This window comes from Phoca vitulina, unplaced genomic scaffold, assembly GCF_004348235.1.
Source record: "Phoca vitulina isolate PV1807 unplaced genomic scaffold, GSC_HSeal_1.0 scaffold8, whole genome shotgun sequence".
In the NCBI taxonomy this organism is placed as follows: Eukaryota; Metazoa; Chordata; class Mammalia; order Carnivora; family Phocidae; genus Phoca; species Phoca vitulina.
Genome location: NW_022589711.1, coordinates 59,179,177 through 59,203,286, shown reverse-complemented (window position 1 = coordinate 59,203,286; position 24,110 = coordinate 59,179,177). Strand labels below are relative to the sequence as shown.

Sequence of the window (24,110 nt, the reverse complement as noted above, 5' to 3'; positions counted from 1 at the left end):
AGGAGTTAGGTTCTGGTGCTCGCACAGCCCACACAGCATCCAGAAAACCTGCCAGAGGTTTAAATGTCCAGGAACCAATGCACTACCCTCAAAGTAAACATGTTCTGGAATCTCAGACGCTCCCGTCCAAAGTATTTAGGCCAACTCGATCCTCTGAACTTGTTTTCAGGTTAAATGAGCTCAGGTGAGAACTTAGATGACAGGTGAAAAAACCAGATGGGTCCTTAGCCTAAGTACAAGTTGCAACCTGGAGAAAAGTCCAAAACTAAACTGTTCCTGGTGTGGACCCCAGCAGCCGCTGCACTCTCAGAACATACGGATGGAAAGATGAGCACGCCTGGCGGGTTATTTAGAAGGCTGCAGAGCACGAGGAGCTGCAGCTTATGCTCCAGAGCATAAAAGAAGCAGTGAGAAATACCTTCATCCATGTCTTTGGAAAACCTGTTGAGAATCCTCCCTGTGGGGGTGGTATCAAAGAACTTCATAGGGCTTCGGAGGATCCTTCGGAAAAGTTCGTCATGGAGCCGGGAGGAGGCTCGCAGTGTGCCCTAAGGAGCAGAGGACAAAGTGATCAGGGCCCAGAGACCCAAGGACTCAGGCAGACTCAGTTCCTGTTTACCCAGGTCCCAGCTCCAGAGGACATCCACTCGCAAAGCTGGAGAAGGGCAAATGGTCACGGAAGAAAGAGGTGGGTACTCGGAAAAGGCTGAGGCTAATGGGATACAGGTCACTTCAGCTAAATCCTGCTTCCGAGGAGCTCCCCTGCTCAGAATGAACCCAAGAGAGGCTGACCACACAGTCACTAGGGAGAGGAGACGCAGAAGCCACCCGCTGCATACCTTGACAAAGACAACTCCTCGAATGGCTTTCAGGATCAGCATGACTGCCATGGAGAGGGCGTAGATGCTGGCATAGTACTGCATGAGAGGATTGTCCTTCATGCTGCTGCTCAGAGAGGTCTTGTTCCCTTGCGTCACTGTGGCGTTCTGTTTGGAGGCAAGGCTCTGTGAGGTAAGACTCCTAAGGACAGCCAGGAACTCCTACTCAGGGCCATTCTCAGCTCAAAGGAAGGGGCAGGATAATGACTGTGGGGCCTGGTTGCGGCAAACACAAGGCAGGCTTTGCCCCCCCCCCCCCCCGCCCCCTTCTCTCTTTTCTAGTGGAGGAGGGCAGACCGCCTCCAGGGGTCCTGCTGCTACATAGCTGGTCAGGGAGCAACTATCCTGTGAGGCCACGTTAGGGGCTCATCTTTTGCACCCTGGGTAATCCTTGTTCACTAGTTCTTTCCATCGAAAACTAGAGCAGTTTCCCCAAGGACAGCCAGAGAATACAAAGAAACAGCGACATTCTGAGACAATACAATTTTCCCATTAATGAGGAAACTTACCCCACTTCCTTGCTTGATCCAGTAACTCAACCACCAATTGCTGAAGGCCGTGCTGCCCACATTCAGCATGAAAAGGGATATAATGACCAGGAAAGCCAAGGGGCCCCCCGCGGCCTGGATGTAGACACCATATACTGACCAGGGCACTGAACCCTGCCCCTTTTCTTCCAGTTGCACCAGCTGCCCTAGGTAAGAAAAAAACAAAACAAAAACACATGAACTCAGCAGGAAAAAGCTACTTTTCCAAAACTAAGTCACTTATAGGAGAGCAGACTCAAAGAAAACCTATAGTTTCACATGGCTCTAGATTAGAATTCTTTTATCCTGGCTAGAATATTCTTCCATTGAACATTTACTAAGCACCACTATGAACCGGGCCCACGATGAGGCCCTGGAGCAATTAAGCCCACGTCCCTGCCCTTGAGATCTGGCAGAGGGTCTTTCCACAGCCTGGTAGGACAGACAAAATGAACACAGAATTATAATAAAATATGCTAAATGCAATGCTAGAGATATATGCAGGGCAGCACGGGAACATCCAGGTGTACCTAACCTCCTTGGGGGAGCGGTTTCAGGGAAGACTTTCTGCTTTCTGTATGGTCTCAAAAGGTACACCAGGTGGGGAAAAGGTGGGCACCGGCACAGAGGTGGGAAAACAGCCAGCCAATTCAGCAAGGATGGACCATTAAGTGCACCTAACGAGCGGCAGGAGATAAGGTCGATTATGGAAGCTTAAGAGAATGGGCTACACATGCGTGGAGATTTGACTCCCAGGCTATGGATCTGTGGATGGCCAGATCAGCCGCCTCTGGCAGCGAGCAGCCTCGTCCATGCATCCCAGTGTCCCGTACAAATGATGGCATTTTTTATGTGTGCCCTATCAGGACCAAGATCAGAAAACACTGCTTTGAAATGGGAGGCCACTGAAAGACTTCCTGAGGGAAAGTGAGTTGGTTGGTCACCCATTTTTTTTTTAAAGATTTTATTTATTTATTTGAGAGAGGCAGAGAGAGTGAGAGCACTTGCAGGGGGAGAGGCAGAGGGAGAAGGAGACTCCCCGCTGAGCAGGGAGCCCGACGCGGGGCTCCATCCCAGGACCCTGAGATCATGACCTGAGCTGAAGGCAGACGGTTAACTGACTGAGCCACCCAGGTGCCCCTGGTGCCCCATTTTTAACTAGACCTCTCAGCTGTCTGCATGGGGGACAGATTTAAAAGGAAGCAGCTGTAACACTCTAGATGCACGATGATGGGGCTAGAACCAGGGTCGTGGCAATGGGGTTGGAGGTTCGGGAGGTAAATTCATTAGACCACGGTGATCGGCTGAGGAGGAGAGAAAGGCTCAAGGGTACCTCCTGGAGGCTCCCTGGGATGGTCAGGTGACTGATGCTGATGCCCTAATACAGAGAAACAGCCCTCCAAAAAGCTAGTGCCTCTATATCACGGGCAACGTCTAATTATCTTGGAACAAGCCTCACGTGCCCGGAGTACTTGAAGAGTTGTGAGTATCCAGGTCAGGGGCTCTGTAGATGAGAACAAACATTCCCTCAGGTTCTCCGGGGTTTCTGATACCGCCTGTGCCAGGAACGGAGATGACTCAGCCTTCTGTGCTGTGTTTGTTTTGTGTGTGTACAGGTATCTTAGATCACACCCAATGCAAAGTCTCATGCCTGGTTTACGGAAAGGAAGAAAAGCAGCAGGTGTGCTAAGTCAGGATGGTCAACTCCTAACACCAAACAACTGTGCAGTTTTAAGAACAAGGAAGTGAAAACAGGCCCAGGGCCAAAGTCCTGGATTCATAACGTGAGGTGACTCGGTGACAACAAAAGAGAGCTTTAAAACAGGGCTGCGCTCTTTGTTCTGTCTCTCGGGTAAACTGGTGCAGCTTAAGATTCACAAAGGTGAAAATGCCGGAGGCATTACAAATAGTTTTCCTAACTCTCAATATTTGCTTTAGTTGATAAGATAAAGGATTTAAGAAACCAGAGCCAGGACTCTGGCCGGGGAAAGTCAGGCAGGAAAAACCTGCGCTGTAACTCTTCAGCCTGGCCCTGTTGTAGCCTCATCAGAAAAAGCCAGGAGGGTAACATTCTAACAAGGGAGCTACTGAAGATGTAGACACTGCTCGTGCTGGAACATCTCTTCCTGGACTGGCACTGACTTTTATTTTATTTTTAAGATTTTTATTTTTAAGTAATCTCTATACCCGACGTGGGGCTCAGAACTCACAACTCTTAAGATCAAGAGTTGCATGCTCTGCTGAGTCAGCCACAGACTGGCACTGACTTTTGTTCGTTTTTTAAGATTTTATTTATTTATTTGAGAGAGAGCGAGAGAGCGAGCATGAGCGGGGGGGGAAGGGCAGAGGCAGAGGGAGAAGCAGGCTCCCCACTGAGCAGGGAGCCCGATGCGGAGCTTGATCCCAGGACTCCGGGATCATGACCTGAGCGAAGGCAGATTGGCACTGACTTTTAAAGAGCAGAGGTGAGGGGTGCCCTCTGCCCTCCCCTACCCATGCTTGTTCTCTCTCTCTCTGAAATAAAATCTTCAAAAAAAAAAAAAAAAGCAAAGGTGAATCACGGGAAGAAGGGTGTACCTCTACTCATCATTCCATTTCTCCTTACTCAAGATGACTCAGCTATGATTACAGACACCTGACCCACAGTATGTAGCGAAAGCAGAGGATTAAAGGTCATTCTTACTGCTTTGGTCTGTTTAAGCAAACAGAAGTCGCCTCATAGTCTCCCAATATTATACAAGAATTTGTTATTCCAGAAATATAAGGCCAGAGGATTCTACAACACACAATGCTGTCAAACATTATGAATTACCACTTGGCATACTTTCCGATAAACTTTAATGACAAATCTAAAATCTCAAAAAAGGTCATTACCTAGGACGCCTGGGTGGCTCAGTTGGTTAAGCGACTGCCTTCGGCTCAGGTCATGATCCTGGAGTCCCAGGATCGAGTCCCGCATCGGGCTCCCTGCTCGGCAGGGAGTCTGCTTCTCCCTCTGACCCTCCCCCCTCTCATGTGCTCTCTCTCATTCTCTCTCTCTCAAATAAATAAATAAAATCTTTAAAAAAAAAAGGTCAAAAAAATAAAAAAAAAAAGCTCATTACCTTCCTCTGGCTTCACTGCTTTCTCCTTCTTTACTGATCCTGTTTTAGGACCTTTGTCTTGTGATTTCTTCTGTGAACCGCTGGTTTCTTTTTTTGAATTAATCTAATATTAAAAAAAAGTGTCTCTGGTTACAATACGGCCATTCAGACAAATGTCCACAGGCACACTGGAGAATCATCTTCAAGCTGCTGCTATTCTTGAGAAGAGATACATCAAACCTCTTAAAAGGGCCACTTTCTTGTGCTTCCTCAACTCCTTCAGTCTTTGGTATCTGGGTTCCTATCCTGTTATTCCATAGACACTGCTTTCCCCAATGTTCTCATCCACTCCAACTTGCCCAAAGTATTAGGGCTGGGGTCATTCCCATTCCTTCATCTCTGATCTCCACATTACTAAATCCAATCATAGATCTGACCATTTCCCACTGCTACCACAGGATATACTCACATTCAGCCTGGTTTTGCAAAACCTCCACATTCTGGCCCTAGCCCGACTCTGTATGTTCTTCTCCCATTCCTGTGACTTCTACTCTCCAGCCACACTGGATTTCACACCATTCCTCACACCACCCTGCCATTCCCCACTTCTGGACCTTTGTCCACACTGGTTCTTCACTTGGAATGCCCATCCCCTCACCCCAACTCAGTTACAGTTATCCCCATTCGGAGGAATTCAAATCTTAAATCCTCCCTGAGGCCACTTAGACTCCTCTAGGATAGAGCTCACCCCTCCCCTGTTCTCCCAGGCACTCCGTTAGTACTTTATGATAGCATGTTGCAGCAAATGTGACCTGGTGTTACAGTTCCCTGTAAGCGCATAAGAGCATCGGTCTTGCTTAGCAGACTGCGAGTCCCTCGAGGATGAGATGATGTCTGACTCACGGTGGTAACCTATACCAGACCTAGCACCAAGCACTGCCCATAATAGGACACAAAGTGACTTAATAAACATTCATCAGATTGTACCTGAGATAACAGAGGCTACTTTATGCTCCCCTTTTGAAGTTCCTCTTATTATCTTTATATAGAAAATTCCCTTAATTTAGTTTACTACATTTACTTCTTAGAAGATTATACTTTTAAGTAATCTCTATGCCCAACATGGGGCTCAAACCTATAACCCCGAGGTGCCTGCGTGGCACAGTTGATTGAGCATCTGACTCTTGGTTTCCACTTAGGTCATGATCTCAAGGTCATGGGATTGAGCCCCAAGTTGAGCTCTGCACTCAGTGGGGAGTCTGCTTGGTGTTCTCTCTCCCTTTCCCTCTGTGCTCTCTCTCTCTCTCAAATAAATAAATAAATAAATAAATCTTTAAAAAACAAAACAAAACAAGCCTACAACCTCGAGATCAACAGTCCCATGCTCTACTGACTAAGCCAGCCAGGCGCCCTGAGCTTACTACATTTAATTCTATGTCATTGTCAGCCTCATGACCCCAGTTTGCTCTCCAACTAGACTTTTTAAACGGACAGTGAAAAAAACCAGAAAATATAAAATTTAAAGCCACGACAGAACACAAGATGGGGCTCTAATTTTATATTTACTGCTGTGTATGAATAAATGCACTAAAGAGAAAATTATCATTTGCTGACCACTTACTAGTAAGATTACATATTATTTCATTTAATTGATGCAACAACTCTAAGAGGCAGGTGTCATCCCCATTTTTAAGATGAGGAAACCAAAGCTCAGGAAAGTTAAGTGACATTCCTAAGGTATGTTCTCTCTGCTGCAATACACCGATTCTCGATATTCTTTTGCTTCTTGGATGTTTCCTATTTTAATTTCTTTCCCTCTCATTTCCCCCCTCCACGTCTACAGTGAGGAGGAAAACTTCTGAAGAGTCCAAAGTACCCTGAGAGCCAGAGGGAGAGATCATAAAATCCATATCTGGATTCAGGTGTCTCAGCTGAAGTTCCTGGTGACACTCTGGAACGCCTGTTATTCCTAGAGGCCTAAAACGCATCGGTCACGAACAATTATACTGTTCGTGAAATCAAACAGGATGACACCCAAAGACTGAAACAGGGCTCCCAGAAAAGGTCCCAGTAACTCTGCTTTTATCCTGTGCAGACATCAAATGACCTGGTAGCTAAGAAGTACCTTTTAGCCCAGCCTGAGTGCATGAGTGCACCCCTAGAATCCAGGGTGACCACAGAATAAGTAAGGAGTTCAAAATGAGAGCAGGGTGGCAAGAAGGAAAAACAACCTCTTTGGCGAGCTCTAACTAAAGACCCGTTTGGGCCTAACTCGGAGCCCAGGGGAAAGCCATGGAAAACTGCCATTCTGTGTTGCCACAGGAAGCAGGGTAGCGAGGCAGAAGGAGCACGGTGACATCAAACCACCTTTGTTCTCGAGCTCTTACGGTTTCTGATCTTCCATTCCCTCAGCTATAAAAGTGGGGGATAATCCTACTTTGCCACAGAGCTCTGTTAAAATGACTACATGGGATGACATCTATGACGTGTCTGACCCAGGAATTGGGACACAGATGTCAGTTAATGAGTGCCAAATTAGCAGCCAAGGCACCAGGGATCATTGTCAAATGTATGCAATATTTAATTTCTCTTCCCTCACTCCCTCTTCACTTGTTTATTTAAAAAGGAGCTTCATAATCCTTCAATCAGGAATGACAGAGTTTAGGAAGCTCAGTTACGACTGAACAACAGCATGCGCTGAGCCTGTAACTTTCTCCGTGTCATTGCCCCATTAATGTGTTCTCAGTGGCAGAAGACATCGGCCCACCAGCCCCATGATCCTGCTCTCGTAGAGCGGCACCAGTATGGGAACCAAAGCAAAGGAGTGTGGTCACCAGAAAGTAGGGCCCCTGCCAACAAGACACAGACACCGAGTTCAGCTGGGATCGCTCCATCACTCGCTACAGTCAAGTCTCCCTTGCTAGAAAGGAGGAGATGCCCACAAACGCCATGCAAATCTTACCTCAACTGGGGGTGTCTCTCCCAGCAACAGGTTATTAAAGATGGTAGCATAGTCACCATTTAAATTCATCAGTTCCTCGTGGGTGCCTCTTTCTGTAATACAGCCCTCTTTCATGAAGATCACTTCATCACAATCGGCCAGGTACTGGAGACAAAAGGGCAGGGACAATACAGTGTTGCTGACATTTGTGCAAATACATTCAATACCCACACCTTCCTTCAGAGGTTCTCATCTGGAGGCAACTGAGCCTCCCAGGGGACATCTGGCACTCTCTAGAGCCCTTTTTGGTTGCTACAACTGGGGACGGGTACCGCTGTCATCCAGTGGATAGAGGCCAGGGCTGCACAGGACAGCCTTCCCCCCACCCCCAACAAAGAGCAATCTGGCCCAAAATGTCAATAGTGCCAAGAGTGAGAGAACCCATTTTAGTTTACTGTGCCTTGTGATGCGGTTCAAAGAGCATCACCTCTAGTTTTTGACACAGATCTGTTGATGGAGCCACACGAGCCTTGCATTAAACTTCACACCCCTTCGCTGTACCCAGAAGCACATGGTTACAGACTTTCTGCGGCAGAATGGGGGATGAGCCCCCTAAACCTGACAACATATGCAAAGCAGATGGCAACATCCTGGAGCTGCTCTCCAAAGTGGCTGCTTGTCTTGGCATGACAGAGGGAGAAGAGCTTGTTTTCCTTAAACAGTTCCCACTTGCATATAGATATTAACAAGATGCTTTCCAAACGATCTCATACGCAAGCTCCAGTTGCAGCCTACTCCTCTCAGCCCTTTTACTTACTGATTTATATGCAAAAGCTAACAGGCTCTGAGGATTTCTAATTCAGATGGCCATCTGGTACATCAGTACGATGAGCTTTATTGGTACAATGGGCTGGGGGCTATTTGCTGAGAAAATAAACATTGATTCCAGGAAGCTCTAAGGAGTTCCATGGAGGGACCTGAACCAAGCCCACCTCCCTGTTTCTGATTTCCCAAGCCAAGGTGGGCAGCCTGGGCAAGAATGCCCCATACCTGTAACTGGTGGGTAACAAACAGAACTGTCTTGGACTTGAGGTGCTTCTGGATAGCACTGCTGAAGATGTGGTTGCCCACGTGGGCATCTAAGGCACTGAGGGGGTCATCCAGGATGTAGATGTCCCGGTCACTATACAAGGCCCGGGCCAGGCTGATCCTTTGGCGCTGCCCACCACTCAGGTTCGCTCCTCGCTCACCAATCTACAAGAGTCCAGAAAGCACAGTGAAGCCTCCAGCTCAAGTCCAATACCAAGCTCAGCGATCACCCCCGGTCACTGCTCCTCTGCTCCACCCAAACCCGCTCCTTCTACTGAATTCCCCACCTGGAAGAAGTGCCACTCTGATCCTCCAGGGCCCACACTGGAACTGCAGGAGCCAGCCCAGAGAAGACAACTCTGCCTCCCCCAGAACTCCCCCTTGACATACCACTCCAATCCATTCTCTGTGGGCAGAAAGATCTTTGCAAAGCACAAAGTTGACCATGTCCCACCCTTGCTGAAAACTCTCTTTCAAGAGCCCTAAAGAATAAAATCTAAGCCAACATGTCATAGAAAGCAAGCTCTTTGCCACCTGGCTCCACGGCAACTCTCAGTCTCCACTGCCAACCAACCTCTCTTCCACTCCCTGGCATCTAAGCCATTTTAAATTGTGTGTCCATTATGCACCCTCACACCACTGTCATGCCTTTTCTGTACTGTATCTGCTCAGTTCCAGCACCCTCTCCTCTGTGAAACCTCCCCCCCACCCTCGTCTCTACTACTGCCCAAAAGAAAGGGGACTCTTTTTTTTTTTAATTTTTTTTCTTAATTTAAGTTTTGAGAGCTTTTATCAGCTTATTTTATAGTTATTTGTTCGGGTATCCCATCCTCTCAATTGTAAGCTTTTTGAGGGCACAGATCATTATCCTAGTCCTTTATATTCCTAGTGCCCAGCAGTTTCTAAATGTTACTAAATGAACACATAAATAAATCAATTGTCAAACGGTAACTGGCTCTGTAATTTAAAAAAACCAAAGAACTTGTCCTTAAAAAAACACTGAATTCAGAGATTTCAAATCTGAGCATCTATCAGAATTACCTGTAGGGCTTGTTGAAACGGATGGTTGGGCCCTGCCCCTAGAGTTTCTGATTCAGTAGGTGTGGGGTGAGGCCTAAGAATCTGCACTGCTAACCAGTTCCCAATAATACTGTTGCTGCTGATCCACTATGGGTCTGGGGACTAAGATTTGAGAACCAGTGAACTAATGAAACCATTCACCAAATCCGGTTCGAAGGATTTAACTGAAGTCAGCTGAATAAAATGCTAGCTCCAGAGACCTTCAGGGCAGGTCATGGGAAACAAGAGTCAACACCAAAGAACACAAGCCGGTTCCAAAGAAACGCCTCTGCGAACTGCTCCAGGGCAGAGAGCCAAAGAGAGAAGGGTTTGTGCTAAGGCCTCTCTCTTTCTAATTGAAGAGGGCTCTCCACAGACTGTGTATGAATAAGGAGGTTGGTTGGCAGAATAAAGTTCAGAGTGGCGCCTGGGTGGCTCAGTCGTTAAGCGTCTGCCTTCGGCTCAGGTCATGATCCCAGGGTCCTGGGATCGAGCCCCGCATCGGGCTCCCTGCTCGGCGGGAAGCCTGCTTCTCCCTCTCCCACTCCCCCTGCTTGTGTTCCCTCTCTCGCTGTCTCTCTCTCTGTCAAATAAATAAAATCTTAAAAAAAAAAAAAAAAAAGAATAAAGTTCAGAGAAGAACCTCAACAAGCACATGCTTGACTTACAGTTTTCAAATGAATAGCGTAGAAAACATTAACTCTGAACCAACAATGGGATTTTGTTTAAAACCCACATGACATACAGGGCGCCAAGGTGGCTCAGTCGGTTAAGTGTCTGACTCTTGATTTCCGCTCAGGTCATGACCTCAGGGTGGTGAGATCAAGCCCGGAGTCGGACTCTTCACTGAGCGTGGAGCCTGCTTAAAATGCTCTCTCTCCCTTTCCCTCCATCCCCTACCCCCGCCGTGTGCACATGCGCTCATGCACTCTCACCAAAAAAAAAAAAAGAAAAAATCCACATGACATGAAATATTTATATGCTGAAAACAAGTAGTGTTGATAACCCTGCCCTAAGGAACAAATGCTTTCCAAACGTAAAGTCCCAATGAAAGCAAAACTCCCTATGTAGGTGCTCCCACATTTAAGATACATTACTAGGAGGTGGCTCTGGCACCGCCCTGCCACCCATCTTCCAGAATCCTCTCTGCTCAACGCACTGCCCCATTAGGGGCAGAAGGTCGGTACCTCAGTCAGGTCACTGTTGGGAAGAATGGCCAGGTCAGGCCTCAGGCAGCAGCTGTTCAGCACAGAGTTGTATCTGAAGGACATAAAGACACTTAGCATCAGGGACATGGTTGGAGCAGAGCCTGTTGACGTGGGCTGCCTTGCGTCTCACACGGCCAAGACGGAAAGCATGACAGAAACCAAACATTCCTTGCCTTTCTTCATCAAATTCCTTCCCAAAGAGGATGTTGTCTCTCAGAGTGGCATTGAGGATCCAGGCCTGCTGGGCCACATAAGCGAAGGTTCCACTGACTGCAATGCTGCCCTCTAGAAGTGTCATCTAGGGAGACAGACACCATCCAATGGCATCATGAAGCAAAACCACCACCCTAAGCCAACAGAACCCCCCACAATTCCGCAATGGAGTTCAAAGTTTGGGCAATTTCCTCGGATGCTTTTTGGACCCGAATCCAGACCTCGCCTTCGTTCCATAGAGAGCTACAGCAGCAAAGAAAATAAAAGTTCTCTTTGCTTATGTGTGATGGGAACCCCGCGTAATCTAGGACTTGAGTGAACAAACACTTCATTCAGCAGCCCATAAGCTACTCTAGATCCTTTCTTCCTAATTGCAAACTCTTTTAACTAAAGGAAGGACTAGAGCAGAAGGCTCTTTCAGAAGTCCCCTGGGGAGGATGCTGCAAGGATTTAGAGCTAGTTCCTGCCTCAATTCATCTATAGAATTAATTAATCCAGGCTGTTGGCTAAAGCAGCTGCTTCTGTAAAATGAGGACCAAAGGGGGAAAAAAAATCGTTAGACATCAACTAGTATTACAGAGTATCCATTTAATGAGGATGGACCCTCTTGTTCAACATTGAAGAGACTGCGTGATGAGCCACGTGCTTCAAATTGTGTTTTCAGCCACAGTGATTGATATGATTTATCCATTTTGTCCTCTTTCGGGGTTCCTTTTGGGACTGACAGTAGACATCTGTCTTGGGTTAGGGATGTTATAGCTTGAAACAAAGTTTTGTCACCCATCCTGCACATCCAAGCTTGTCCTCTCAAACACCATTAACACACAGTGGACGTACACAGGTGCACCCGGCACACACCATTACAGCGGTACCAACCGCCCCAAAACCGGAAAGCTCCCTGCTCTGCACTCAGTGTTCAGAAACCCACGGAGGGTCTACTGCGGAAACTCAACTCTTCCGGCTGCTACGGGACAAACACGCACACTGCAGGCTGCCAACACAACTCCCAAGAAGCCGGGCCGGCCAGCATTACCAGCCTCCCGGGCACAGAGATTGCTGTCCGGATGTGACCTAGAAGCAAAGCCCCACTCCATTTTTACCCTAACCATCCCCCACTCAATACCACCTCCCCCTTCATCTCCCCTGTGTTTCTCATCATTGACCCTTAAATCTGACCCCGAAATGATCAGAACCCCTAGGAGGTTTTGGCTGTTTACAAAGATCAAGGGCTGAGCCCAACCAATGAGGAGTCCCACAAAGCAGTGGGGTGGGGGCAGCTCCAGATGATTTGGATGCAACCTTCCTCAGACCACGACGGGTCCCACTGCTCCTGAGGAGAGTACCACTCTACAAACTGTGACAGTGACACTGAATAAGACAAAATATTCCATAACCGGGACACTACAAAACACCCTTCCCCAACTCCTTCTTGCATGTGTTTAATTTCCTCAGTATGGAGAAATGACTCATTGGACCTTCTCCACAGGTAGGTAAGAATGAGCTTCAGTTTATCCTCATCTCGACCACTGAAGTCAAGCTAGTTTGATTCAAGATTAAAAGCAGGTGGAAGTACCTTGTTGATTTTCCCTATTATTCGGTTTTAAAACACAGGAAAAGACAATTTGCCTTAGCTGGATGATCCTTGACCCTGCCCCCACGTGAACGCTGACAGCCCACTGCTGGGCCCTCTGTGAACCATTCACCCTCTGCCTTGTGCTATGTTTGTGTGTCTCGAAGGCGTAACTCCCCAGCTAGGCCATCAGCTCCCAAGGGCATAATTCTTTCAATGATTAGGTTGTAATCAGAGCGGGGCTTTGCTTCTAGATCAAATCCTGACAGAGATCTCTCTGACAGGGAGGCTGGTAATGCTGGCCGGCCCAGCTTCTTCACTCTGTTGGCAGTCTGCAGTTTGTTCACGTCTTATCGCTGACATTTCCCAACACACTCTCTGGCATACATGTGGCACTCAATAAATACGTGCTGAGTAAAAGAAGGCAGGAGAAATGGATGGCTCCAGCTAGGTATCAATCAGTCACTCCTCGGGCATCCACTGAGCCCACTCCCAGATACAACACTGATAAGGGGTGGGAATGTGGGGGCAGGGGCAGGGGGCAGAACACAGACCAAGGGTTCATTTTGTTTCTACCTTTCCTGACTCTCTTCCGGAAGTTAGTTCATTCTTCCCAAGACTCTTGTGAGGCAGATTCCAGGGAAAGAGGCAGAAAAGGCCAAAGACAAAACAAAGTATTACCTGGCCTAAAATGGCTGAAATGAGAGAGGTTTTTCCACTTCCCACACTGCCGCAGATTCCAACCAGTTTACCCTGGACAAAGCACACAGAGAAAGGAAGGTCATTAAAGGGCCATGGACCACTCGTCTCTAGGGGCTGCTGACTTCTTCAAGGAAAAACACAATGACAGCCCATCAGTAATAGGAGGACGATCATCCTGGTGACCCTGCAAGTTCACTTCCCTGTTTGCTCCCTGTCAGCCACCTACTTCAGAGGGCTTCTGTGGGCGTATGTGGGAGGTAACGGATGTGTAAGCCTTTTAGAAAATGTAAATAAGCCACACACATGAAGGTATCCCACATTACTTTTAGAAAAGCCCAGCCTCTTTCTTACTTTTTTGGCAACCCATGTTTTGTGATTATTTATTTTTGTTGTTTTTGGAAATGAAACAAAATTATTTTGTTGGTTTTCATTTCATTTTATATGATGTTTTCCTCTAGGGTCTATAAATTATTTTCAATAAAAACTATGTGCACTGTTTCCATTTTTCTACAAAACATTTCCAAGAATCTGAAGACTATTGATATCATCAATCCCACTTAAAAGGGGGGGGTGGGGGTGGGGGTGGGGAGGAGGAAAGCCTGTGATTAACTGAATATCTCCAGGCAAAATAATGAGCTCTCAACAGGTGGTGTTCCAAGTTTTCAAGGACGGGCAGGTGATTTCAAAAGGGCCACTGTTTAGCAACCCTGCATTGGCTCAAATCCCGCAGTAAAGGGAGAGTTGGTGTGCAGAAGAGCATGGATTCTGGAGGCAGCCAGGTCGTGAATGGAACCTCAGCTCCACTAGCACCTGCCAACTGTGTGCTCGTGGTCTGGTTACTTCCACTGTCCGTCTCTCACTGCGCTTTGAGCAACTTGAGGGAAGGAGTGATCTTTGTAGAACCAAGTACAGTGTCTTAGACAAAGTATGTTGGATAAAGTTTCTGACATGGTTCCAGAGTTTGAAAGATTACAGCCTGATGGTAATGAGGAGACCAAGTCAAAGGTTCGATCTCTGCGCAGGTCAGTTAGGTTTACATAGAGAAAACTCTGTTCTCATGACTCCACGGTGACTAACAGATACCAACAGTGGAATGCCCCGGGCACAGAGGATCTCAGGCAAACATTAACTTCCCTTCCCCGCCCTGAAGGGGAGAGGGGTGCACTGGAAGAATTAAGGTACCCCTCTCCAAATAGCTAAAGGTGTGTCATGTGAATGTGGGCGCTAAAGGGTAGGATGAGGATCAAAAGACAGAAAGCAGAAGAGTACATTTCAGCTGAATGAGGAATAATCCTCTAATAGGGCTGATGAGAAATGTAATGGAGCTGCCTCAATAATCAAGAAAATCACTATTAAATAAGAAGCCTGTGGTGAAGAGTTAACGGAAGTCAAAAACGGACGTGCGTGGCAGCCAGTGATGAACTACACTAGTGGTTTCAGGTGTGGTCACGAAGGACCATCTGCTCTTGGTGGCAGCTTTCAAGAGCAGGGAGCTTTTCTCTCTTCAGTTTGGCTCTGGATCCACGTAACGTGCCTTAGTCAGCTGCTGATACTGATGTACACTGCGTGAAAACCCACTACCCCCTAGCTCCAGTTATGCCGATAAACATGGCTCATCACCCTCCTCGGTCCAAGATACGCTTCTCCGGGGTTAACTGCTGTCCTTCCTTGTTTGCCTCCATACTCTTCTGAATCCAGAAGCTAGGATGTTTCTCTTCATACAGAAGTCAGATCATATCATTCTTCTCCAAACCCTCCCAAGGCTTCTCTTCCCACTCGGAGCAAAGGCAAAGTCACCAGAGGAGGCTCGGCACCCCAACCGCCTCTCTGCCCCCGGCATCTGCCCTTCTCTCCCGTGCTCACTCTGCTGGGGAATATGTACACTGCGCACTCGGGGCCTCTGCGCTTCTGTTCCTTCTGCCTGGAATGTTCTTCCTCCAGATACCCATATGGCTCACGCCCTCGCCTCCTTCCGGCCTTTGCTCAGATACCACTTTTTAAATGAGGCCTTCCCTCAGGCAGCCTATTTAAATTGCAACCACACCTGCTCCGGCCCCACCACTCCCTCTCGTCCTCAGGGCCCTTATCACCATCTGACATACCATACACTTTACTCGTTTACTATCTGTCTTTGCCCACTAAAACATACGCTACAGGAGCACAGAGGTTTTTGTCCGTTTGGTTTCCAGCGGCTACAGCCCAGCCCCACAACGAACGGGGCCTGGCATAAAGCTGGCACTCAGAAAACAGCCGACGACAGATGTACATATACATCTGTGCCCCTCTGAACGGTCACAGACTGTGTCTGCAAAGCCCCGAACTGGACTCTTCCAGCCACTCTGCCCGGGAGCCCCTCGGAGAGATTCTAGTCCTGTGCTATCCAGGCTGTAACATCACACATCATAACGATCCTTCGTTTATATGAAAAATCAACAATTACAGAATCAGTATGTTGTACACCTGAAACTAATAGAACACTGGCTATTCTGCAATAAAAATAGATAAATAAGTAGATAAATAATTACAAGAGATTTGTCAATAAGAGCAGCCCTGAGGGCTCTTATATGGACCGGGGTCTGTGCTCTGCACAGCCTACTGGTAACGAGAAGCTCGCCCAGAGTTATGATAACCAGAAATAATTATTACAGCTCACATACAACTGTAACAATTAGAATCTATTCAGGGCAAAGTCTTGGAAAATCCACCTGAACTCTTCATTTCCTTGCTTGTCAAATGAGCATCTCATGAGATCAGCTGGTATTAAGGTCTACTGTTAGATGCCTGAAGACTCCTTTGTGGAGCTGGAGTGGCCGGATCTGCTCGTTAGTTCCAACCAGTCCCAGCCACCAGGTACTCTGGTGTAAGGAAGGCAGCTGCCCGCTCGTGCCGGAGGAGATGCCCGCAGACACCTGCGGACAGACGGGGTGCAGGTGGGGAGTGGGGAGGCACCGGGCTTACCTCCTCGACTTCCAAGTCGATGCTGTACAGTGTCCTCTGCAGGCGGAGGCTCCCCAGGTGGATGTGCTTGCCCTCGTCCTCCTCGGGACTGGGCCGCTCGTCACTGTCCAGGAGGAGGTGGCCCTTCTGCTCGGCCAGGACGGCCTGCTGCTCAGCGCGCTGCAGCGGTCTCACCTTCTCTTTCTTGCCCCTGGCAGCCCTCTTGTCTTTTTTCGTTTTGGGGGTCAGCTTGGGTGAGTTCTGGATACTGGAGTGGGAGGAGTCCCATGCCAAGGTGGCATTTTTCACCTCTATCTTGATGTGAGGGCTGGCTGGTTTTTTCTTTATCATGTGAACCTCTTCCATCAGAAACAAACTCTGATAGGAGTTGTGAGAGAGGTGCAAAGATGAGACACTGGACCAAGACCAGGGGGACAAGCCTAGGGCGCACACTCACGCGGCAAAACACATCAGGCTATACAGTGGAAGGAAGCTGAAGGGCAAAAGGTAGCTCATTAGTGTAGCCCAGCCTCAGGCCCAGCGAGAGGTCACGGGGGTGTGGGGACACCCTCAGGAGGGACAGGGGCCTTCTCAACGGCCCAACGCTCTACACTGCCCATCACATCCTAACCTACCTTTTCCTTTCTGCCAGTCTAGTATGGCCAAAGTGCATTTAACTAACCCGTATGCAGCCCCTCGTTCTCACCCATGACTTGCTGAAGAGCAAGCAGTAAAATGCAAGCAGAAAAACCAAAGGGCATGCTGCTCTCCTAGATGGATCCCCATCACTGTGTTTCCCTTCCAGAACACTCCTGCGGAGCCTCAAAGCCTGTGCGCTCCCCTCAGCAACCACATGGCACATGTGTGTGGGGAGAGGCGAGCCGAGATGGTGACCATGCCTAGCTTGCTTGGGTTTATCATCGGCAGAGTGCCTCTTCTTGCCAAGCTCTCATGTCTTCAAAGTTCTGCCTTGAAACTTGTGAGGATTCAAACAACCAAAGGAACGGACTTGGGAAGAAGTGAAGGGAATCTCTCTCAGAAATACCCTTGGGAAGACAACAAGACTTTCCTCCCACTCATTCCCACAGTCCCTCTGAGTTATGTTAGGGAAGAAAAGTGGAATGATTGAAAAGCTAAGTATTTCTGAAATGAGATTTGAAACACTGACCATAATAAACCTTATTATAAGTGCCCATGATCTTGAACCCACTTCTGACAGCTCTCTTAAACTGCAGATCTCCACAGAATCCCAGCTGGATTCCCAGTATGATAAAAAAAAAAAAAAATTTTTTTTTAAACATTAGAAAGACTTAAGATAAAAGGTGCCTTTCAGAGTCAGGACTCTGCTTATTTACTGAGAACCCCCAACTGTTTTAAAGTTTGCAGGTGTTAGTAAATGTAACATATAATCTCCCACCCCTAGAGCAAGTCCTTGTACCTAGATCCTAAACTCCAAGCTTTGATTGCCACATCTCCTATCAGTTCCTAAACTCCAATCTTCCCAGAAGTGTCCTGGTTCTAAATACCCTCGATAACCATTACTCTTCATCAACCTTAGGTTTAATTTTCCAAAAACAGCTGTTGGTTTCATTTGTTCAGAGCCTTCTGGATTGACTGAGCTAAGAGTAACATGCCAAATATTTTGACCACGTTCACAGAGTAAAACCACACGCTGACAGGATTCCCATCATTTCTCTCCTCTAAGGAGTTATTAAAGGGATCTTTCAGGCCTCATGGACTATTAAAAAAATAAGCCGGTGCTCCAGTTTGCACAGCTCCTTCCCCATTTCCTTCCCATGGGCTCCCTGCAGCCTGTCCTCCTCTTGAGACATGCGGAGGCACACAAGGGACTCACAACACTTGAATTTATATCTACTTGGACTGGCACCTGCCAGGACAACAGAATCTTAGAGGTACATAAACCATAAACCTCAACTTCACCATAGGACACCAACTATCAAAACAGAACCCTCATGCACTCAGAGTACGTCTGTTGAGCAGAAGAGGGCACAGAAGGTTGCCAGATAAAATACAGGACATCTAGTTAGATTTTGATTCTAGATAAACAATGAATAATTTGGTAGTATAGGTATATCCCATGTGGTTATTAACTAACTGGGGGTCCTGTCTCTTTATTTGCTAAAACTGGCAACCCTCTACTGACAACAATCTTAGAAAAGTCACAAGGTGGCTTCTTACCCCTCTCTACCTGTTATCATCCTCCTAGCAGGTGGAGAAGGTAGGGGAAGGGGAGGGTGGGGGGAAGGAGGAGGGGCAGGAGGGGCAGGAGGGGCAGGAGGAGCCTGCCAAGAAGAAGAAGACAGAATGGAACTGAAGTCTCAAGGGGCATATAATACAGCTGTGGGTGATTTTGCTTCTATTATTAACTCTGAAGTTCCCTGGATAGAGGAGGGAGCTGTGGTGTGAAAAGCCACCTGCAAATGCAAATCCCCACCAGTAAATGGAAGAAAAGAAAGCCCTTGAGAAACATAGGGTGAACAAACCTATACTATCAACTCTTATTCTTTCATCCAAAATGCTATCAAATCCATTCTAACTAACAATGACAGGAGGACAATCTTATGGTCAAAACATATGCTTTCTTCCATGACTAGGTATTGCAGACTCAGCAAAATAAAGCTCTGATTACAATTAGACTATTTCTTTTTTATGGCTCTGGCTCTTCGCCTTCTAGCAGCTAGGCTGGAGGGAGGGAGGGCACAGAGCTGGGGATGCATTCCTGAGGACTGGCATTCTTGCCCAAACAAAATTCACCTTGTTAACTATAAACAAGTAGAATATAAATAAATCTTAGAAAGCTCTTCTCCATTCTTCATATTCTCCATGAGTCTCAATTTGTTCCCCCCAAACCTTCAAGCAACCAGCATCGTTTTTTCATTGTTCTGCACTAGACAAGAAGGCTTGGCAGGCATGTAGGAGCTACTCCCTGCAGGGGCATTGTCAAGGAATTCCAGCCCACACAGGCGCTGCTCCTTCCCCTCACCCGCCCGAATCTATCGACCTCTTGTATCAGCTATTTGTATTACTCTGAAGGCATAAAGAACACAGTCAAAGCATGATCAACTAACCGCCTCCAGAAAAAACCTGATATTTCCTTAGCTGCACTTTGCAACATGATCTCACTGTACGACTATTCCCATGTCACTGCATTCCCTGCATCAGGAGTGGTGACTACAGGGCAGGAAAAAGAAAGTATGGAAAAGGGCGTAGCATATCGACCGATCAAAATGACAACAGCATTTTGGTAGAGGTCGACGCAACGGTAGATCGAGGTGAGGAGAAGCTGACAGTCACCTAACAGTTCTGATCTTCCGGTTTGAATCACCGGAAGAGGCCCAGGAGTTTTTTAGGACATACACCCAAGTCAGGCCAAGGAAGAAGGGCCTCGCTCTGAAGGAGAACAAAATCCTGGGAGCCCAGAACTAGATGGGCTGTCAACAAAAAGTAAAATTTCACATTCACTTGAAAAGGTAACTATTCCCATCCCTTAATTCACTCTCCTCTACTGCCCCCTTTCTTACCAGCTGGACAAAAAGCTAGAGGTGAACAAAAGCCAAGAACGGCCAGCCTTGTGTGGCCCATTGGAATAAAGGCAGCTGTGGCTTTGCCAGGATGGCTCCTGACATAGAGGAAGGGAAGGGAGCCTCTCACCTTAAATCTGTCAACGGCAACCGATGCTTCCGAGAGGGATTTTACGGAGAATGGTGTTACTTTCAAAGCAAAAGTCATGGAATTGAAGACAGTCACCACTGTGAAAGCCTGGAAATAGGAAAAGAAAAGAAACTGAGCTTGATGAGAATCTGCAACAAAAATAACAAGACATCGATTTAAGGAAGGCAGCAACCTGACTGTCAAATTGGTATGCGTCACGTATGCTTTTTTTTTTTTAAAGATTTTATTTATTTATTTGACAGAGAGAGACACAGTGAGAGAGGGAACACAAGCAGGGGGAGTGGGAGAGGGAGAAGCAGGCTTCCCGTGGAGCAGAGAGCCCGATATGGGACTCGATCCCAGGACCCTGGGACCATGACCTGAGCTGAAGGCAGTTGCTTAACAACTGAGCCACCCAGGCGCCCACGTATGCTTTTTTTTTTAAGATTCATTTATTTATTGGAGACAGCGAGGAGGTGGAGGGGGGGGGGGGGGGAGGGGCTGAAAAGGAGGGAGACAGAATCCCAAGCAGACGTCCCCCTGGGCGTGGAGCCCAACATAGGGCCTCATGACCCTGAGATCATGACCTGAGCCGAAATCAAGAGTCAGATGCTTAACCGACTGAGCCACCCAGGTGCCCCATGTATGCTTTTTTTTAAAGGTAGAGTTTTTATGAGACCTGCAATTAAAATTCTCAGTAAATCTGAACCAAAGGATGATCTGTATTTTCAGAATTAAATCCAAAGTTGGGTTGATTTAAAACAATCCACACGTTATTCGTGCTTAGGGCTGAATCGCCACTCTTCCCAGCTTAATCACATGAAAGAAAAAATACCTTCTGATTACTGGGGGCACCTCAAAATCCAGAAACAAGAGCACCAGAACATCTCTATATGTGGTATTTCTAAAATCTCCCCAAGCCCTGAGGGTTCACTGACCTGTGCTGCGGTGAGATCAAAGCCAAGGGTCATGTGAACAGAGAAGGTCACCACACTGGCAATCACCATCACAATGGGAGCCACTCCAACAGTGATGCTCTGAAAGTACCCAGCTTTTTCCAAGATCCGACGTTCCTCCTCTCGGATTTCTAAGAATAAAAAGCAAGCCAACTGATGAAAAGCAAGCCAATTTTAAAGCAAGTCAAAAGAAACCGTGGGATATTGGTCCTCTGTCACCAAAGAAGACTTGGTAGGTCTTCAGCCACATAGGTTTTAAAACAACTCCTTAACACCCATGATGCAAAACCTAGGTCAACATGACTAAGAGTTATCACTATTAATGCTGGTACATAAGCCTGAGGTTTGAAATGGAATCAAGTCACAGAATGAATCTAACAGAAAGCAGTCCCTACATATCAGTGCAATGAACATCTTCTGCCTTCAGTCTGGTTTTTCTTGCAAACATCTTACATCTAGAAGGGATGAACACAGTAATTGTATCTGCAAATGGCAGTTTTGTTTGCCTACCTGGTTGTTGTTTATTTCCAGCAAACAACAGGGAAGACTACACCACGGTAATGGAGAATTTAAAAAGAACGCAGATTTATTAGTGCCTACTGTATGTCAGTGCTGGGCAGAGGCTTTCACACAAAAAGCAGTGAGATGATTGACAGAAGGTGAGTGAAATACAATTTTTGTAGGCAGAATGATTTTTCTTAAATATTTGCAAAACAGAGACCCTTATTAACAGAGCAACCCTAGAGTACTGAAGACCATGGAGTAGGAGGTATGACAATAAAGTGGCAAGTTTTGTGTATGTGTATGTGTGTGTGTTTTTAAAAGTTTTTAAACATAAAAGCAATTCTTCTGAGAAGCTTTGTACTGACCTTAGAGTATTACCACTGCTCAAGACATTGGTAACTATCTTCAGAGCTAGCTCATATGTCATATTTTAAAAAATCTAACCCATTGCTTTCACATTTACCATATACCTTGCCTAAGTCCATAATGAGAAAGAACACTCTTCAAACCAATATACACAGGTAAAGATACCAAAGTCAGGGGCTGAAGGATGAGTGGCCTCTCAGAAAGAAAATTATAAAACCACAGAATGAGAGAGGCAGAAAGGACCATCAGCAGTCACCCTGCTTGCAACATGCTTGGCGGATATCCAGTTAGCATCCATCGGTTCCATTCCACTGGCAATGAAAGTTGCCTAACCCACTGCTGGACACCTCTGAGTGGCCACCTCCTCCTGATGACCACTGATAAATAAAGTTTATGAACTGGACACAATGTTCCTGAAGGTTTAATTGATAAATCAAACAGTTAAAATAAAACAGCTTCCTTGATCTGAACACTGGATTTCTATTCAACCTAAAACTGCATTAACTTTTGTAACTGCAACGTATTCAAGTTAGCTCACTGTGAGGTGATGGTCAATGAACAGCCCACATCTTTTGTGAAGTAAGTTTAAATGGAAACATGCCTTCTTTTTTCAACCCTAAAGTCTCTTTAAATGTACCCTTCTGAAATGCCACCTTTTTTAAGGCCCATTTTTCCAACTTCTGTTGAGACCTTTTTGAATGTCCAGTCTAATGCCAATTATTCCTCTAAGCGTTGTGGCATTCACATATTAGACATGTTTATGTGTGCATTGAATTTACTGATTAGGAGAAGCAGGATAGGACCAGGATGGGGCCTTGTGACTCAACATAAGTCAACTGTTTGAAAAGATAAGAATAAAACAACAAACCAAAAACCCTGATGACCGAGTAGCTGAGGTAGGCCCAGAGTCCAGCTGTCCTGACCCCCAGCGCGGCCCTTCTCCCCCTCCCCCAGGATCTTACACCTCACACATCTCACACCTGCGATGCACACGCACCTTTGGCAGGTAGGGAAGGGGGGAGCTCTCCGAAGACAACTTGATAATGTTTTCTGTGATGTCTTCATAGCCAGGCCACAAAATCACAGGTAGGATGACAGTATAGATAGGGGGGTTTGCAACTGAATGAACTGCTTATAACTAGCTTAGTTATCTTGGGGGAAAAAAAAAATCACAATTTTCTGGCCTTAATTTCCTCCTATGTGAGATGAGATTATGAGTTCAAGTCTCTAAAATCCCTTTCAATATAAAGATCATAAGATATTATAAGAAGATATTATGATCCTATGACATTAGGGTTCCTAGCAGCTAATGTGCTCAGGAAGCAAGGACCTTATACCACATGCACATATGAAATCTGTAAACTCACTTTGAACAATGTGAGAAAATGCTTTGACCCAGGCATACATTTTAATAAATTTAATGTAAGTGAGGACTTCATTCATCTTCTGGACACGTTCATCTGTGGTGGTCACACATTTTCTCCTGAAATATGCAGTGATCCGTGATACAAACATCTGAAAGGAAAAGCGATGTCATGCCAAGTCAGGGCTTATTCAAATTTAAGAACTGTCTAGTCTTTCTGGGAAATAAATCTGTTTAAGATTATTATAAATAAAATGAGCATCGTGTAGTTGCACTGCCTTTTAATAAAAGTGGTCTTTTAAATTATAATAAAATATTATTTAATTCTTATCCTTTTGTAAGGAAGTTAAGACAAGTAAAGTATTTGTTCTCAGAGTAATTATGGTTATTGAGTGCTACCAAAGGGAAGCAGAAGAGTCCTATCAGTTAGCAGCAAATTGAGACGAAGGGACTCAGACACTACCGTGTTCTTAAGGGCAGAGTTCAGCTGCTGGCCTCCTCCTTCACTCAGACTCTCTTTTTTAAATCTCCTTAAGAGTCATGGCCTTTATTCACAGGACATCTTACTTCCTCTCAAGACAAAATTCTGCCTAGGGACTGAACACTGCCTAGCTCTTTCCAGACTTTTCCAAACCAGGTACCTGCTCTGAGGAAATTTCCAATCAGAGATGTGACACCTCAGCGACGCCTACTATATAAAACCTAGTGGAGAAGTTTAAGGAGAAGCTCATTTAAGGAGAAGCTGCTACGATACAGCAAGGAGGCTTACTCACCATTGCTGGATAAAAGAGGATAAAAACAGCTGATCCTAGGAAGCCTGTTGGTCCTAGAATTATTACGTTATAAATCATGCCTAAGATGGCAACAATGGGTCCTCCAGCCAGCAAGCTGCCCACAGCGGCTGCTTCAAACATCCTCTGCCCGTCGTTGGAGCACAGGTTGATGAGCTACGAGACACAAAGAGCAGTGAGAGGACCCCGCAAGGACCCCGGTCACTTGTCTCAGGAGGAAGATGAAGGGCAAAGCAGAGATCCAGCTGAAA

The 24,110-nt window shown here is 46.5% G+C and overlaps 1 protein-coding gene across 2 annotated transcripts in view; it reads right to left on the bottom strand.

Moving 5' to 3' along the window:
- Positions 1 to 24,110, bottom strand: part of ABCC5 (ATP binding cassette subfamily C member 5) — an 85,091-nt gene that overhangs the window by 26,926 nt on the left and 34,055 nt on the right. For both annotated transcript variants that reach the window (XM_032407061.1, XM_032407060.1), the window contains exons 7-20: positions 23,842 to 24,015; positions 23,073 to 23,220; positions 20,818 to 20,966; positions 19,880 to 19,987; positions 16,229 to 16,585; positions 13,250 to 13,321; positions 10,959 to 11,083; positions 10,765 to 10,837; positions 8,480 to 8,683; positions 7,451 to 7,594; positions 4,510 to 4,612; positions 1,388 to 1,572; positions 840 to 986; positions 419 to 548 (exon numbers count right to left, since the gene is read on the bottom strand). In XM_032407061.1, coding sequence (XP_032262952.1) covers positions 419 to 548; positions 840 to 986; positions 1,388 to 1,572; positions 4,510 to 4,612; positions 7,451 to 7,594; positions 8,480 to 8,683; positions 10,765 to 10,837; positions 10,959 to 11,083; positions 13,250 to 13,321; positions 16,229 to 16,585; positions 19,880 to 19,987; positions 20,818 to 20,966; positions 23,073 to 23,220; positions 23,842 to 24,015 — 2,119 coding nt within the window. The remainder of the gene's footprint in view (positions 1 to 418; positions 549 to 839; positions 987 to 1,387; positions 1,573 to 4,509; positions 4,613 to 7,450; positions 7,595 to 8,479; positions 8,684 to 10,764; positions 10,838 to 10,958; positions 11,084 to 13,249; positions 13,322 to 16,228; positions 16,586 to 19,879; positions 19,988 to 20,817; positions 20,967 to 23,072; positions 23,221 to 23,841; positions 24,016 to 24,110) is intronic.